This window comes from Poromitra crassiceps (assembly GCF_964638095.1).
Source record: "Poromitra crassiceps genome assembly, chromosome: 11".
In the NCBI taxonomy this organism is placed as follows: Eukaryota; Metazoa; Chordata; class Actinopteri; order Beryciformes; family Melamphaidae; genus Poromitra; species Poromitra crassiceps.
The window spans coordinates 47,327,952-47,345,989 of record NC_139643.1 but is presented as its reverse complement, the minus strand read 5'-3'; the positions used below and the strand labels follow the sequence as shown (position 1 = coordinate 47,345,989).

The 18,038-nt window shown below is 42.9% G+C and overlaps 1 protein-coding gene across 1 annotated transcript; it reads right to left on the bottom strand.

The window, feature by feature from the left end:
* cfap69 (cilia and flagella associated protein 69) lies at window positions 1-16,503 on the bottom strand (the record flags this gene model as incomplete). The annotated part of the gene is made up of 23 exons (XM_083646063.1): window positions 1-156; window positions 4,554-4,664; window positions 6,389-6,475; window positions 6,871-7,068; window positions 7,334-7,410; window positions 8,080-8,217; window positions 8,688-8,880; window positions 9,293-9,374; window positions 9,654-9,772; window positions 10,204-10,319; window positions 10,475-10,639; window positions 11,424-11,658; window positions 11,764-11,885; window positions 11,987-12,035; window positions 12,197-12,320; window positions 12,620-12,797; window positions 13,046-13,198; window positions 14,598-14,696; window positions 14,958-15,034; window positions 15,510-15,619; window positions 15,970-16,035; window positions 16,180-16,239; window positions 16,417-16,503. 23 exons carry the CDS (start codon window positions 16,501-16,503, stop codon window positions 1-3), a joined length of 2,802 nt encoding a protein of 933 aa, XP_083502189.1.
* Between the last annotated feature and the right edge of the window lie 1,535 nt (window positions 16,504-18,038).

Below are 18,038 nucleotides of genomic sequence, written 5' to 3'. Positions count from 1 at the left end.
TTAGTCGGGGCTCTGTGTCTGTTTGAGCTGGACCCTGTCTGCCATCTGCCTGGCGCTGTACAGAGACACTCCCAAGCCCACTGTGGCCATCGTCATGGCGATGGGATTGATGAGACTGTCCTGCGGCTGCATCCGGACCTCGCCTGACACCTGCCTCTGCACAGAGGAAGACAGGATGACACACACATCGACAGACAGACAGACAGACAGAGAGAGAGAGGCAGGCAGACAGACAGACAGACAGACAGACAGACAGACAGACAGACCGACAGAGAGAGAGAGGCAGACATACAGACAGACAGACAGACAGACAGACAGACAGACAGACAGACAGACAGACAGACAGACAGACAGATAGACGGACAGACAGACAGACAGACAGACAGACAGACAGACAGACAGACAGACAGACAGACAGACATAGACAGACAGACAGACAGATAGATAGATAGGGTGTAATTAAAGTGGCAATATGCAACTTTTCCACCACATTAAAACAGTAACGAAATAAGATCTATTATATGTTATCTGTCTGTGTTCCGGCTTGTATCCCCTCTGTTTGCCTGAAATTGGCTTCTCAGTGATGAGGGGGGTATTTTTTAATCAGATCATACTACCACTTCCTGTGTGTGTGGTCAGCAGTGAGCTGGTTGTGGCTATCAAGGTGAGGCTAGTGGCCACAGAGCAGGGAAGTCACAGCAACAACTGTTTTCTAAACTGCCGACTCCCTGTTTGCTGCCTGCTCCTTCAGCGCCTGTTTACAGATGCCAGTTAGCTCAGCTTCAGTCCAGATGCCGTTTCAAAGTAGACAAAGTGCTGGATCAGCAAATTGACTAATGATCAATTCCTCTTTAGGGGAAAGCATTACTCATTCCCTCCCTTTTACATTTTTCCAGCTGCTTTAGGCTTTAGGCTCTGTTTCCAGCTCATATTCACATTTTCACCAGTCCAACAACATAAGTTGTTTTTGTGACAAGAGAGAGTATAGTGAGTGTGCAGCGTATTCTCTTGGCAGTAAGCAGGAAGTAGTCATTTGAGATGAGGTAATAATGAGATTGAAGATGAGGTACTAATTAAAAAACGGAACCCCAGGACTATATTTAAAAAAGGCCTCATTGCTATGCAAATGTAAATAGGTAATGAATAACCATAATCATAACATATCTGCCTTTGGTATGGAATCATGCAGCCTCTTATAAGACTGGAGGCACAGTCTTGAAGGTTATGTAACGTAACCTCCTGAGATCTGCATCAGCAGCATTATGAAATATTAACTAGTACATGTTTTCCTGAATTCTGCTCCATCACAACAAAGCATTTCCATTCAGTAGTGTGTGAAATACAACATTTAGCTCTATGAATAAAACAAACAAACCATAGTTTTACTTAAGACTTATAGGCTATTAATTGGGGATATAATACAAGTTTAATTACAGATACAACATTTGTCTCTTTGTGAAAACTATTTGATGAATCTGAACTCACTTATGAATAAGTGAAATGAGATAAGATGAAGCCTAAGATAAAAAAAAAAGTTCCCTGTGGGGGAATTTGGGTCATTCCAGCAGCAGATCATGAAATATGGATAAAAACACAGAACATATAAAAGTAATAATACTGCTCTGTCAGGGTAAAAGTGGTGTCCATGCATCAGACAGGTACCAGACACCGACCTGGAGCAGACGGAAGTATCCGGGCGTCAGGCGTCCCAGTCTGATAATCATGTCTGCTGCTGTAGCCTCTCAGACCAACCAACAGCTTCCCTGCAGGGGAGCAAACCTCCAGTCACTGTCCACACACAGATATGTCTATGGTCCTACACATGGTCCTACAGGTTTCATTTTGTTCATAAGGAGGGAGGCACAATATTCCTATTTTAAAATCTATGATCAATCTGTCTGCAGGCTTATATATGTATATTCCAACCAACTGATGATCAAGTTTGGGGGGATTGGTCTAGATTAGAATGATAAGAAACAAAGTAATTCAGGGAGAACTATTTTTCAGCAAAATTACAACTTTTTTTTTAAATGTTTTGTTGTTGTTGTATTATGTCCATACTGTACAATAATGTGTTTGTCCATCTGTCTGTCTGACATCACAGAAATAAGTCTTATTTCTACACAATCCTTGGACATAAACTTTTGACAACTTCACTCAAGCAATAGTCATAACAAATTCGCACTCTTGAAAACCGAAAATGTGCCATGCTTCAAAATAAAAATTAATGATATTTGCATTGATAAAAATAAACAAATAAGGGCTTTAGAAATAAATCAATATTTGCATGAAAGGATCCCCATATACCACCAGTGTTTCAGGAAAGCATAGTCCGTGTGACAGTTTGAAGTTTCTCAGTCCTTGGGAAGTTTCAGGATGAACACCCAGGGGTCCAAAATGCAGCACCCACGCACCCTCACCTGCATCAGTCCCAGCAGCGGCTCAGCACCCAGACAGACAGCATGAACAGCAGCTTGATCAAACAGTGGAAGTAGTCTGTTGCACTGAGGAAGCTCCAGTGTGTCCCTGCTCTTTTGTACAGTGTCCCATCCAACAGGCTGAATGGGCTCCGTCTGGCTGAACTGACCTGTCAGAGATGATCTGGTCATCCATCCAGCACAACGAATGGGAGAGCAGAGAGAGAAGAAGAGGCCTATGTGTGTACAGCATGCTGCGCGCTTGAAGGAACATGTGTGCTGCTAATGTGCTGCAGTGACTTATGTAACCAAAACACACTACAGAGGAAATAATAACCACCCATAAACTGTCTGCCAAACACAATATGCTGTAGGCTTTCATGAGTGTAGTGTACTAATATCAGTCTATAGATTTTTGTCCATGTCTAAAGGAATTCAATGTATTCTTTATTTTGATGTTACATAATTGCCTTTCTATTTCTGTGATGCCACATTGATGTTTCCAGGGCCTCACCATGGCAGAGATGGAAAGTAACTATAAGTACATTTACTCAAGTACTGCACCTATAAGTACAATTCTGAGGTACTCTGTGGCTTTATATTATCTTTTTCCTCCACTACATCTGACTGCTGGAGGTACTATAGTTACTTTGCAGAATAAGGTTTTACATGCAAAACATATAAGTTCATACAATATGTTGCATAGATTTTAAACTGCCCAGCAGTATATGGAGCAGTTAGACAGACATGCTTCAATAATGTAACACTCTGAAAGAAGGAGTACTTTTACTGTCGATACTGCAGTACATTTCATTGCTAATACTATATTTTTAAGGTCACCTCAGGCTGGTTGTGTATAATGGGAATAATGGACCCCATACTTTTTTTTTTACTACTACACTTTTAGAGAATCACTTGATAGGAAACTATTAGCCATCTTAACTATATACATTTTAAAGATTAGGATACAATTCAAGGTGAAAATATAATGCATGGTATCGAACAATCTAACTACTGAACCTGAAAAACAATTAGATTTTTGTTATATTGACATTTTTTTAGTAACATAGATTTTATGGGTTTTAGTCTGTAGTCATGCTGCACTGAGACCATTCATCACTATGGGGGGGGGGGGGGCAGATGTGTGTGTGTGTGTGAGAGAGACACACAGAGAGAGACTACAAGGTACTGATTATGAAGATCTACTTACCACATCTCTGCATTTGCTGCCAGTCAATCAATTAACGCAACATTACATGTAGACAATGAATTGGCCACCAGCAATAAATACAACTATTCACAATAAACAGACAAAGAGACTTAATATTATTATGCGATGTAGTACTGGTAAGGACCTTATGTCAAATAAAGGCACACAACTAGAGTGAAATGTTATTGCACTGCAATGTTTTGGGTCTACAAAAATAGTAACACTTATAAAATAGCAGCGAATAAATAGGACAGGTTTGTATTAGCTAGGTATCCTCTTCATTATCTTCAATGATTGAATCACAGACATTTATGCAGAACTGATGGAAACTGGACTCAAAAATCTTGAAGCTCAATTCAGATTCAAATCAGTTTAATCTTGCCTCGATACATCTGCATTTTCTTGCAATGCTTTTAAGCCATTAATGTCTTACTGTCCCCCTATGGATCGGTCTCCGTCTGTTCATTCATCACATACTGCAGCGTTGACTTTGTGCCGCTAGGGGGCGTCATTGACAAAGAATGGGGACCGGCTCAAGGGTGGATCTACATCACTGGTGGGGAACAACATTATTTTAATATAATATATTAAATAAAATAAATATCTAACTATCTACTCGTCATATTATGATGAGTAGAAGGATCAGCGTACGGCCAACAATCACCACTAGGTTAATTTATGCTTGCTTTTGCGTAATTTCCATGCAGTCTGATACTTATTATAATGTCTAACATGAATTTACAACACAGATATTGATTTACCTCAGCTTAGAAAGGTGGTTAAACAGTATTTCACAAAATAACAAAGGAGGATGATCTGGGTTTTGGTGTGTTTACCCTCCCACTAACATCCCTAGATAATATTCATCTTTACAGATTTAAAGCTAAGGCTCACATTGTTTCTAAAGCTGTATGGTTTTATTTGACTGAGACGGTGCTGAAGTACTCGGGGTCCTGAGCCTCCGGAGCTACCGGCCTGAAGGACGTTCTGGCCAGCGTCACAGCGCCCTCTGTGGTCAGCACTCGGCCGACGAAATGCTGAAACATGGTGACACAGAACAACACATTTAATAAAACGCGCGCACACACACACACACACACACACACACACACACACACACACACATTCTGATCAAATTCTTTTTATTTATTCTTTTTTTTCCTCCAGATTTTTCACCCATTTTTTCCCCAATTGTACTTGGCCAATCCCCCCTTGCTCCACCCCCTCTGCCGACCTGGGGTGAGCCATAGACTGGCACATGCTTCCTCCGATACATGTGCAGTCGCCAGCCGCTTCTTTTCACCTGACAGTGAGGAGTTTCACTGGCAGGACGTAGCACATGGAAGGATCACGCTATTCCCGCAGTTCCCCTCCCCCTGAACAGGGGCCCCGACCGACCAGAGGAGGCACTATAGTGCAGCGACCAGGACTCATCATACCCCAATGGCTTCCCACCTGCAGACACGGCCAATCGTGTCTGTAGGTAGGAACATCTGATCTGACCAAGCCAGAAGTAGGCAAGTGCTTTTACCTCTCCACGACCCAGATGCCCCGTGGCTTCATAATCTGAAATCTGTGATGTTTCGTTTGTTGATTTTTTGTTGTATCTGTAATTATGTCTTCTGCTGTTCTGCACAGCACTTAGACTAGTGATGAACAAGTGTGTTAAGAGCGCTTCATAAATGCATCTGAACTGATTTCAATAGCAGCCATAAGAGGAGTAAAGGGGGCAATTATAGCTGCTGCGCAGCACTGTCGGGGCCAGGAAGGAGGAAGATGAAGAAGAAGAAGAAGAAGAAGAAGAAGAAGAAAGAGGAAGAGGACGACGAATGAAAAATACACGAGGGTCTATCAACAGAGCTGCCTGGACCATAATTATCATTAAAAGTTTAAAACATCTTTGGAATCATGTGTCTCTAAACCACACACAGCACAATGCCCGAGTGCTTACTCTACATCCACCGGGGCTCGAACTCGCAACCTCAGTGTCACAGAGTGATGGACTTCATCATTCTTGGCAGCTCGAAGTAGCTGAACATTTCTGCTCATGTTGGCCTACATTATGGTGAAAGTTGCAAAGCGGTTAGCTGTAGCGCCACCATCAGGACTAGGAACCTACGATGCCAGTTGAGGAAGCTTGGCAGCATTAGGATTGGACCAATGTGCAAAGTTTTGTTAATTCCCATGCATGGGAAGGCAGATTTCCTCGTAGGAAGAAGCAGAATAATAATAATAACATTGTCAAATACCAAATCTGCCTCGCCCCTAATATAAGTACGATTTTTTTTAGCATAAATGACTTGTGTAAGAAAAGAATAAATTCTATCAATAGTCACCGATAGAGGATGAGAAAGCTCATAGATTACTTCATGTCCCTTTACAGAAAAACAGGAATTTAACCACTGTATTAACACTATAGTTTATTTATTTTTGCCAAATCTATGACACTGTTGTATATAAGAGAGAAACCTCTGCAGGCTGAAATGTGGCATCCACGTGTTCCGTTTTGGGTCTGGACGATTCAATGTATTGCTCCCTCTGTGATTTTGTCTCCTAGAGAGAGAGAGGGGGGGGGGGGGGGGACACGAGCAGACAAGAAGTCATGATTCAAATTATTCAATAGAAATGCAATTATTATTCAGATTCATTCTTATGTTTTTGTGGTTGTATGTGTGGATCTGGATCTGTGGATCTGTGGATCTGGATCTTATGTTTTTGTGGTTGTATGTGTGGGAGATCTAGGAGATCTGGGAGATCAAACCTGCAGGATCTTGTAATCTGAAGTCTTGGAAACATACTGGTCCCACGACTTGGCCGTGAGCTCCTGCTGCTTCCAGTGAGACTTGATCTGTGATACAAAGACACGGTCATCAGAGGGCCGCTTCATCAAAACAATGAAACAATGGTTCTGCTGCACAGACATGAACCGAGTCAAGTCCTGCACAAGTTATTTTCATTGAAGATGTCCACTGAGAAAACAATCCAAGTAATCCAAGGCATTTGCGTTGAACACTTTTCCAATCACAGGATCAGATCTGTGCCTAATAGCAGCTGTAACTAACTCTTGGTGTTTGTTTTAAGCTGCACAGAGTACCAGATGGGTGGAGTTTAATGCCTCGGGACATTTCAAGCAAGTTACCAATCCTTGCTCATTCACACAGAAGGAGTCTGAAACAAAAGACGCTACCTGATGCTGGTCTGACCTTAGCTGGTCTGATGCAAAGTACCATGTTGACACCTCACCTCTGTGTAGAGCATCTTCTCCTGGCTGATGTCGTCCTCCTGCTGTCTCTGCAGGATGCTGCCCTGCTCTGCTGCCACTCTCCTGGCCGTGTCTTCTGCCAGCTTACAGATGGAGTCCAGAGCCTGTTGGTCCGCAGTGACTGGGCGCACGCCGTCCAGAGCCAACTCCCTGCTGATCTCCTCCCACACCTCCCCCACCTGCAGTACCACACGATGACATTATCATCCTATATTCAGCAGAGTGTTTTATATCATCTGAAACAGAGGCAGAGTGTGTTAAAGTAACACTGTGTACAGGAAGTCATGTTCTTTTAATTTACGCTCTACATACATTGTTTTCTGGAGTCTTGAATGAATACTTTTAGTCATTTGACATTTTCCCTTCCAGTGGTGACACTTCACTTGCTGAATGACTGTCGATGAAATAATTAACTTCATTGTGGAATCACGAACCCATTTCTACCTTAAAGTCCAGATATCTTGTGACGATGCTCAAGGTGACATAGTCTTTTGTTGACAGTCCAGGAAGGTCTTGAAAACCTGAGGGTGTAAAAGCAATGAAGTGTTGACAATATTGTGCAGCAAGTTCAGGTCCCTTCAAGGCTTTTATATATCTGGGATGAACTGTATTTGCAGTTCCCACTATTTTCTTTTGACCGAACTACAGCCGCTAGCTGCTAGCTAGTTCCTACATGAGACTGCAAAAGAAAATAGTTCCTACATGAAACTGCTCACAACAAAGTCTGTGCATTATTTTGAGTAACCGGGTCATGATTTCTGGAAAGAGACAATGCTGTTGAGTTTTTCAAATGTATCTTTTTGGTGCTTCGAGCACTACAAGCCGAGTGCCATCCAGTTCCATTGTATTCAAGAGAAGGCAGACATCTCTGCGGCCGATATCTCCAAAACTCAGGCAACTAACACAAAACGATCTAGGTGGATAAATAGCACTACAGGTGAGAGGAAAAATATGTATTTGGGATTTTAGGGTGAGCTGTCCCTTCAACCCATTGATACCTGGTGCAGCATTTGTGTGTGTATCCCTTTAAGACCGCGTCACGCGGTTCACGGTCTTAAAGGGATACACACACAAATGAGGGATATACACGCAAATGCTGCATCAGCTATCAATGGGTTAAACATTGAAACCCAATATATTTTTGACTAATACCATTTTAAGCTGGCCTGCAGCCTCCATTGCTCCTTTACCAAGTTTGCAGAAGATGGAGTAAATCTTGGAGCGCAGGTTCTCTGACACATCCATCACTGCTGCACTGGGCCGCTCAGCGGGGAACAACAGCTGGGTGTCTTCTTCTTGGAAACAAGTGAGGATCGCCCTCTTGGGATCTTACAGTCAAACATGAAAAAGAAGAAAATGAAGAAGAAGAAAAAATATACATAAATATGAGATCTATTGCGCAAAAGAAGAATATTGCAACTTGTGGCTTTGATGAAGATGACGAGCCGATACGTCCAAGCAGAATCCAAGAGTGGAAGTAATCAATTACTCATGTTGCTGTAATTGAGTAACTTTTTGTGAGAAGAGGAATCTGGCTTTACTTTTTCTTTTTTGCATTTACTGTTATCTCCAAATTCCCCAATTTAAATAATCTAGTTTGAATTCTGTCCTCCCAACTTCATGGAATCGCATGGAAAAGATCACAGCTAAGAACATTCTCCTTTCTAAAAAGTAACTCAGTATCTTTATATCAGCGATGTAGCAATACTTGTACTTGAGTAGGATATTTTAGTACAACACCACTGTGTCACTCCTTAGTGAGTCACTGTGTTGATCACGTCAGTGTCTGTGTACTGACCGGCGATGCCTCCATGTGTGTCCCTTCTGACTCCCAGCTCTGCCTCCTCCTCCCTCCACAGCAGCAGCAGCAGCCCGGGGGCGGTCGCCCCCCCGGTGTCCCGCCAGCCCAGGATGTGAGACAGGGTCTTAGGGTTGTCGCATAGCTCCAGCAGGGCGGCGAGCACGACGCTGTGCACGCTCCTGGGGCTCGACTGAGACACAAGCGACAACCCTGCATCACAACTTTGGGGGTTGCATTAACATCCTTATGGGTGTTGTTGACTGACAGCAAATCAGATTTCTCCTAGCTGAAAAGTTTCATTCCATAACAGCATATCCACCAATTGAATACATACATACATACATACATACATACATGCATACATACATACATACATACATACATACATACATACATACATACATACATACATACATACATACATACATTCATTCATTCATTCATTCATTCAGTGACCCAGTGGTAATTAAAAGGAACAAAAATATATATAGATTTTGAGTGCTAGAAACTAGCAAAGATTTGCCCTTGCACTTAAGATATGGCCCGAAATTCTAAATGGTGAACTTTCTACCACAAACAGGACCAGGAAATCAGCTACTCACACTGAGTAAGTCGAGCAGAAGAAACACTCCCTCTTTGGCCAGAAAGTAATCTTCTGTGGTGTAGCAGCCCACGATACAGGACCTGATGAGATGCAGAATGTGTTTTGGATGAACCCCCAATTTCCCCCCTTAATGTTCCCTTAAGTAGCTTTAGATATTTAAGATAGCTAGACAGATCACTTTACTGTTTATCAATGTCACATACATATATATTCTGTATCTGCTTTTTAAATCACGTTTTATGGGTTTGGCAGCGCAACATGCATGTGTATTGACAGCGGGGTGGAGGTTAATTTACCAAATGAATCAATGAATCAAACTATCTATCAATCACTCAATCAGCTGTGTTGTGTGAGCTGACCAGACACAGTCCACAGTGGACAGGATGAGCTTGTTGTGTCCCAGGCCGCTGTAGAACTTGTCAGGACTGGTCTTCAGGAAGTGCACCGCCATCTCAACTCCCTCTGAGCCAAACAGCTCCTGGAGCACACAACATCACAGGACAGACAGACAGCAGCTGGAGGTGTCAGAGATATCAGCAAATCAGCTGGAGGTGTCAGAGATATCACCAAAATCCAGCTGGAAATGTCCAACCACTCATCTGAGAGTGAGCGCCATCTAGCTCTTAAGAGTGGATCATTTATCAATTATCTAAGTATATCTGCAATTATAGGTGCAGACTGATCAAAAAAATAACAAATACGGTAGTTGTAAAAAAGAAAGTTGGTTTCACACCTGTAGCGCTGACTCAAAAACAGTCAATTTATTTCTATTAACTGACCAAGTTAAATTTACCATTATATCAACAGCACCACTGTCTTAGAGTAACTTCTTTACTTATCAATACTATTTAGCATTTATACTTTCTAATAGCTGCGATGCTGCAGTCAGGGCCACGGTCTGGGCTCTACCTTCCTGTGCAGGTCGCTCTCACACAGCGCCGACAGGACCAGCTGAATATCTGACTTGATCTCCAAGGTGACAGCATCCTCCACATCAGGGCTTCCTTCCATCTGCATCAAAATCCCTGAGGGGAAAAAAAGGACATACAAATGACTTTACTGGAAAGGGCTATTTAGAGGGAGACATGTTTCATCTCTACTGTATACGCTGATATTGTGCTGTGTCAATCAAATGACTGAAATGAGCTCAGATCTATCATCGTTCCATCCCTCTGGTTACCTAGGAGCTGGTTGATGGCGCCCTGATCGCAGAGGTCCTGGTTGATCGGTCCATTGCCCAGTGCTGTCATGGACCTCAGCACTCTGATACAGTAACGCATCTGAGCCTTCTTACTGCCTCGCCCTCCCGTCCCGTGGAAACAGTGACCCTGGCCGAAGTAAGTATCTGTAACACAGGGGAAAGAACAGGAGGCAGTGGAGGAAACCCTGAGCGGTCCTTCCCATCTGTGGCTTACCTGTGCCTCACTACAGACCTGAGCATGGGCGTGGTTACGCCTGGGCATAATGTTTTATGAATAGCCCCAGATCTCTTTTTTTTTATAGCGCCGGCCCCCAGATTTTTTATTCATCTGTCTCACGAGTTGATCAGAAATGCAACATTTTGCTTCCTCTCTGTGTGCAAGTAACCTATAAAGAAGGAAGAGACATCACTCTCATCACAGCGTTCAAATTTTGCATTGGCGCTAGACTTTGGGGGCAGTTGTATTGAAATGAATGGGGCGGGCATGGAAAGTCCCACTATAAACCATTATCTGTGTTGCACCTTGATTGAAAAATGCTTCCACAAGATTGCGAAATTCGACCGCTGTGACGTGAGTGATGTCTTTTCCTTCTTTATAGGTTCCTTGTCTGATTGTCAATCAAGGCTAATGCTGAAGTTGAACAATGCATGCATTTGCTATGGGGACCGCCTGGAACCCTCTCAAGGACCCCTGGTGCACTGGTCCCGGACCCCACTTTGAGAATCACTGATCTAGTTTTTCAGTATTCAAAATGCTTGAAAATTGTGCATTTACCTGTTGGGTAAAAATATTTTATTACAATTAAGTATTTCCATTTTGTGTGTTTTTTGTGTGTCATTTAACTGATCTAGGTATCTAGGTCCAGTCTCTCTGCCCACTGGCTACCATCCAGCCTGTTGTTTGTCTCCCTCCCCGCCCCCTCCTCACCTTGCTCGGCGCACCAGTCCAGCAGCAGCAGCAGGCAGGTGTTTCCCTGACAGCTCATGTAGTCGTCCAGCATGAGCGGAGCGACGGTGGCCAGCGTGGCCAAGGCCTGCAGCTGCAGCTCCTCCTGCTGGCCGGAGGTCCAGTGACGCAAACGGGACTGGACCTCAGAAGAGGCGGCGGCAGGCGGCTTCACCAGCGTCAGCAGAGCCAGCAGCACTCGTCCCTCTTTAAACAGCTGGGGACACAAAAGCGTGGAGAGAACGTGCCGGGTGTTCAACATCACAGTGAGAAGCATCCATCCCACCATTACAAGCAGCGAGCGATTGAACCTGCGACTGACCTGCAGAGCAGAAAGGTCTTTTGACATGAAAACCAGCAGATTTAACAGCAGCCTCTTCATCTCAAAGTCCTCGTTGTTGTAGGTGAGCTTGAGGTTGCGGACCAAAGGGTTGTGACTTTTCACTAAAAGATAAATCAGGCCATACTGTTATCCTAAACGTTGCTAGTAATCATCAATAATTAAATCATGATTGCTGAAATTCACAGGAAAAGAGTCGCCTCACGCTCTGGATATGTGATGAAAACGATGAGCTGCTTGGCAAATAAACTCTCCTGGAAATCAGAAGCATGTTGTCAAGCACAGACTGAAGTGCAACATAATCAACAGTATTGGGCATAGTTATGTTAATAAAAAATTAAATCAGCATCAGCAATAGGTTTTTTATAGAGTTTATCCTACTAACTGATGATTGAACAAATTGTACTTGACTCACAATGAGCGGGGCTTTGGGGTTTTCAGCGATGAGAGTGGTGATGACGAGCAGGTCGTTTCTGAGCTGGAGGTCACAATGTCGGAAGCCGTTCAGCAGCTGGTGGAGAAATGCTTCTTTCAAAGCTCTGTGATACAAATGAACAGATTTAAAATGAGATGTCTACTTTGTACATAACGATTGAAAGTGATTACAAGTTATGCCATTTCATGGATAGAGGGGTCACTTAAGTTCTTGAGTCACATAATGATGACTTAAATGTCCAAAAAAGGTAACTGAATAACTGAAGGAAATAATGGAATTGATCCATTTCCGGTCATGTGTATCTCTCTCCCTCCTCTGATTTGGAGATGGACTCTTCCAATTATGAACAAAACACCTACGCTGCCCTCATCAGTGTCATGTTAACAGCAGGAGTTCACCTACAGCACACAGGCCAGGCTGCTGAGCTGAGCGGTGACCTGGTCCCGCCCACCGCGCTCCAGCAGGTTCCAGAGGATCTCCGAGGAGTGGAGCAGCACCTGACCCGACGGGTCGGGCTCGTTCATGTGGAGGCAGACCTTCTCTGCTCCCTGGGCGCTCACTATCAAAGCACAGTTCACATCTATGGTAGCAAAATGGAAAAACGTGATGAATAAAACACACTGACCCACTGACATTGACACAAGGAGGACACTTAAATCACTGTTGTGATTGTTGGTCTGATTGTTCTTTTAATGAGTTGATTTATGCTCTCGAGAGCCGGCTACCTTCTCTCTAATGAAGGAGGTAATCTGTTGGATTGATGTGTTTGACAGCCCCCCCCCCCCCCCTCTCTCTCTTTAGAATAGATGAATAAAAGCAGTGCTTCACCAGAGGAGCTGGAGAGGATCTGAAGAGTGTGCAGGACCTGCAGCCGCACGGCAGGCTGCTTCTCCAGGAGCACCATGGACAGAGTCAGAGTCTCAGCCAGGCCGCTGCGCTCCAGCAGCTGCAGCCGGAAGCCCGGACTGCTGGGCTGCAGCCCTGTAACACACACAGCGTGTTCACAGTAAACAAGTCACAAGTCCTTTACAGCTGGAGAAGTTTTTATGCAACCGTTATGGTTTTTACATTAGCGGGACTGGCGAGAGGCAAAATGCCTCTTGACGGGGGAATTGAATTAAGCTAAACTAGAAGTGCACTTGGAGAGTGCATACTGTACGTCCGCAAAGGCCAATACTCCAGTCTGCTATGACATGCACATTTTGTGAGTCGGATCAGAACCCTGACCCACCCACATTCCCCCAGCCACTCCCCCTACGCACCCCTCGAATCCCGACTCTCTCCGGCCTTCCTATCCCTTAGCTACAGCCGCTTTTCCCTAGCCACGCCCAGTTTCCTGACCACGCCCCGTCACACCACCCAGATACACCTAGCCACTCGTCAAACACAGACTCTCTGACCTTCCTATCCCTATAGCTACGGCCCCTTTTACCTAGCCCTGCCCCCTTCCCTTACCACGCCTCCTCTCACCACCCAGATACACCTAGCCACTTCCCCTACCCACACCTTAAACCGACTCTCTACGACCTTTCTATCGATAGTTACAGCCCCCTTTCCCTAGCCCCGCCCCAGATCAGATACGTGCCAAAATGTAATGGGTTCTTCCTTGGCCCCTGCTACACCCTCCCACCAAGTTTCATGAAAATCGGAACAGTCGTTTTTCCGTAATCCTGCAAACAAACAGACAGACAAACGGCACCGAAAACATAACCTGGTTGGCGGAGGTAATAAATAACAATAATAATCAAATACAAAACTACTACTACTACTACTAATAAATTAATAAGACAAGATGAGACGAGATGAGACACAAGAGACAAAATAGGAAGTAGTGATGCACCGATATGAAAGTTTTGGTCAATATACCGATAATCAATATTGACATTGCTGTTATGGCCGATAACCGATGTTTACCGATGTCGATATGATCTGCATAAAAAGGGTTTCTATGACATCCCAATTTTGTAGGCCTACATAGTGAAAAACACATCTAAAACACTGTGAATTTGAAAAAGTAATGTCTTTCTTTCATCGATTTACCGCATTGTTTCCACTCAATAGGAATAGTTTTGCCGATACGATAACATTGCTGTTATTTTGCTCATCGGACTGATATGATATATATATATATATTTTAAACATCGGCCAATACCGATATGATTACAGATATATCGTGCATCCATAATAGGAAGACTTGTATTTTGCAGCAGAAAACAAAACGTTAATGCAAGAAAGAAAGAAAGAAAGAACGAAAGAAAGAAAGAAAGAAAGAAAGGGAGACAACACCACCACAACAGCGATGAGAGCGTCTCACTCATTGAAAGTCTAGAGGATGTGTGGAGATCATGGAGAGGCCTGGCAGGGGGCAGACGCTCCGTACCGTCTGACGGCACGCCCGGAGACACGCAGCTGTAGAAGGACTGGACGCTCTCGCAGATCTGCAACCTCACCTCAGCACTGCACACCCTCATCAAACACCCTGAGGAGACGCGCACACGCACACACACACACACATCACACATTAACACATCTGTGTGCCTCAAATGACATCACTGATGACATCACAATCCGTGACACACACTGCCCCCACACACCGCCACCCAATTTGAATTAAGATCATGTTTAGTGAGTCGAGACCAACTCTCTCTTAGAAGTGGAAGTGAATAGGAATGTCCCATGCATTCTCAGTTGAGTTCACGAGTGGCTCGGACCCTGATAGTAGGCTAACTGTGCTCTGTACCCATGTGAGAGATGAAGTCTTTGGCATCGTGAGCGTACGTCTGCTCATCTGATGTCTTCTCCTTCAGGAAGGGAAGCCTATAGGATATGAGTAGAGGAGTGTTTCATTGTGATAATTGATAAAGCATACAGTAGTATCGTGATATTTTGTGTGCTAATATATCATATTGCACGAATGCCAAGTCTTGGAATATTTTGTGATAGAGCCTACATTGGCAAGTGCATGCAACATTTATGACTATGGTTTTTATGACAGTGTTGGTCAGTCTGTCTGCTTGACAATCCCATTTTGCTGCATTAAAATTGATTGAAGATGAACAGACTGGAAACTATCTCATTAGATAAAAACAGATGTTGACAAAGTTTTGCGCCCCTTTGTGCACATAATATGCAGTTGAGCAAAGGTAATAAAATCGCAGTGTGTCGCGACATATTTTAAGAACCGCAATAATATTGGATCGTGAGTTAATTATCGTAATAATATCGTATCGTGGGGTACTCTGGTGATTCCTACCCCTAATACAAATCAGTCCTCTTGATTTTCAATTCTCACCTGCAGATTCTGAGTGCGTCACACAGCACAGACTCGTAGTCAGGGTGCTCCCCCTCTCTCTCGGCACAGATGTTGAGGATCCTGGCGACGCCCGTCAGCTCCCTCAAAAGCTTGAAACGGTTTGTTCAAGGAGATGGTAATGTTCAGGTAGAATGGTTTTGGTTTCTCTACACTGTCCAATGTCCCCAGGTGTGACGGTGCGACTGACTGGGCAAAAAGTCACTGTGATAATCATCAAGTTATTTCTGAGCGGGGAAAATGCTGACACTGACAGACAGGAGTGATGCAGGTGTAAATTGGGACCTGGAGAGTTCGGTGTAGCTCTCTGAGGACGTTACCTCATGGCAAATCTGTCATCACTGCAGCAGGGGCAGAATTGAGGGACATCTGGCACCTGAGTTTATTTTGTAATGGAAGTTTTTTGTGTGGAAATAACAGTATTTATTGGTGCAAAGGATACAAAGCCATTTTGGCATCTCTTCAACAGTTTCTTCAGTACAAAAAGGTGCCTCTCCTTCAAGGTAGCCTTTAGCAAAAAGAAAAAGAAAAAGGGGAAAAAACAGAATGTGTTAATCATCTAATTTAGGGACTAAAAATTCGAATAATCAAGGAAAATGTCTAACAATGACACATTATAACGTATTGCTGTCAAAGGAATATTAAAACTTACTGTCAAAGGATCTTCTAGAAGACGAATCACTTTACTGAGTTCAAGATTTTTAGTGGCGACCTGTTAAAACATGATTTGAATCAATGGGAATGTGAATGCATGCAGAAACCAGCTAGGCTGTTTACAACACAAACGTTCTCACTCAGCTGAAGGAAGACAACATTAACTTATATAAATAATAAAGCTAACAATAATGATAATAATAATAATAATAAGGGAAAGAGAGACATTGTTTACCCCAATTGGTTGCTCCTTGTGTGATGCAGTTTGTCTGATCACAGGAATCTCGGGTTTTCTCCTTTGCCCAACTTTACTTGAATCCATTTGCAGCTGTCAGGGAAGTTGTTGGCATCGCGACTTCATTTGCCCCCGACTTTAAAGGAACTATTTTCTGGGTATTTCGTTCCAACGGATCGATGGATTGTCAAAAGAGATTGACTACTTTCGTTTACAAAAAAAGAAGATCTCAAACCATAGCGTTAATCGTCCAAACGCGTCCTCTTTGCCCCTTTTATGCTGGGCAGGTGTGAGCGCGTACACCCGTTGCTATGGTTATACTCTTCTACAGCGAGCAGTAGACGCCAAAACTAATCCTGAACGAAACGCCTATTTGAAAACCACTACTTTGAAAGAGACTGCCACAGTGACATAAAAAACCACGACAAATGGGACGTTTAACTTTAACGGATCTTACTAAGTGGAAAGGAAGGCGTGGTTAAGACAAGCTTTATCATCTTCTCAGCACAAGACAGTGGTATTACAGTAGCCTATAGTAAATAGTAGGCTAATTTCAGGTGTACAACTTTTGGGAAAACTTTAGCCAAGCAAAATGGTATTTCTGAAGCAAGTTAAGGAATAGTTAGTAAATCATTATTTTAAAGAGCAACAAAATAAGGCAATGTCTTATTTATATCTGAATTAGAATATGCCACATTATGTTGACTGGGAAATAAGACAAGGGAAATCATGAAGTCTTCAGAAAACTAAAATCACACACACACACACAACTCATAATGTAAACAGATTACTCATGCCATTTAAGCACCAATTCACCATAGGTGTAATCTCCTCTCGGTCAGATTTGGTCCAAACACAATATAAATTGATGTGCCGTTATTCCACACAAGAAAAAGACCAAAATGATATTGTCGTCATCTAGTCCACTTATGCACTACGACTTTGATCCTGTTTAACAATGCTTTTTGTTCAAAATAGCCCCTTATCTAATGGTAGCTCTATTTTGGACCAAACAGCTGGCTTGAGTTGACCTATATATGCACCTGCTGGACAGAGCCATGATCCGTTTGGAGACCAATACTAAGGAAAACAAACACACATGACATTTATAACAATGTCTTTTCTTTATTAAACCACAACACAACCTTTACCCCCAGTTGCACATTGAGAATACAGTTTAATCAAATGGAAGCAGAACTATAAACTTACACCCAAGCAACCATGAACCTACATTAAATTACTTTCTTTAAAAGTTCAAAACTACACAAAAACATACTTGTGCAAACAATTATAAAATAGTCACATTTATATCATGGACGGTCTGTATGCATAAAACCTTTAAAGTAAATTACAAAAATATATGCATAAAACATTTCCAAAATGTGGTCTCTAACTTAAACATAAAAAACACAGTGAAGATTGAGTGTGATCACAACCCAATCTATATTTTGAAAGGTGAAAACCTATATGCTAAAACAGTAAATTGATTTTGTGGACTGTATGCATAAAACATTTTTACAAAATTGCCCAAATTTGGTCTCAAAAACTTAAATGTAGTAAAAATATTCACACTTAAAATAAATACATCTGTAGAAGAAACACACTTGTTAAGACATTTCGTG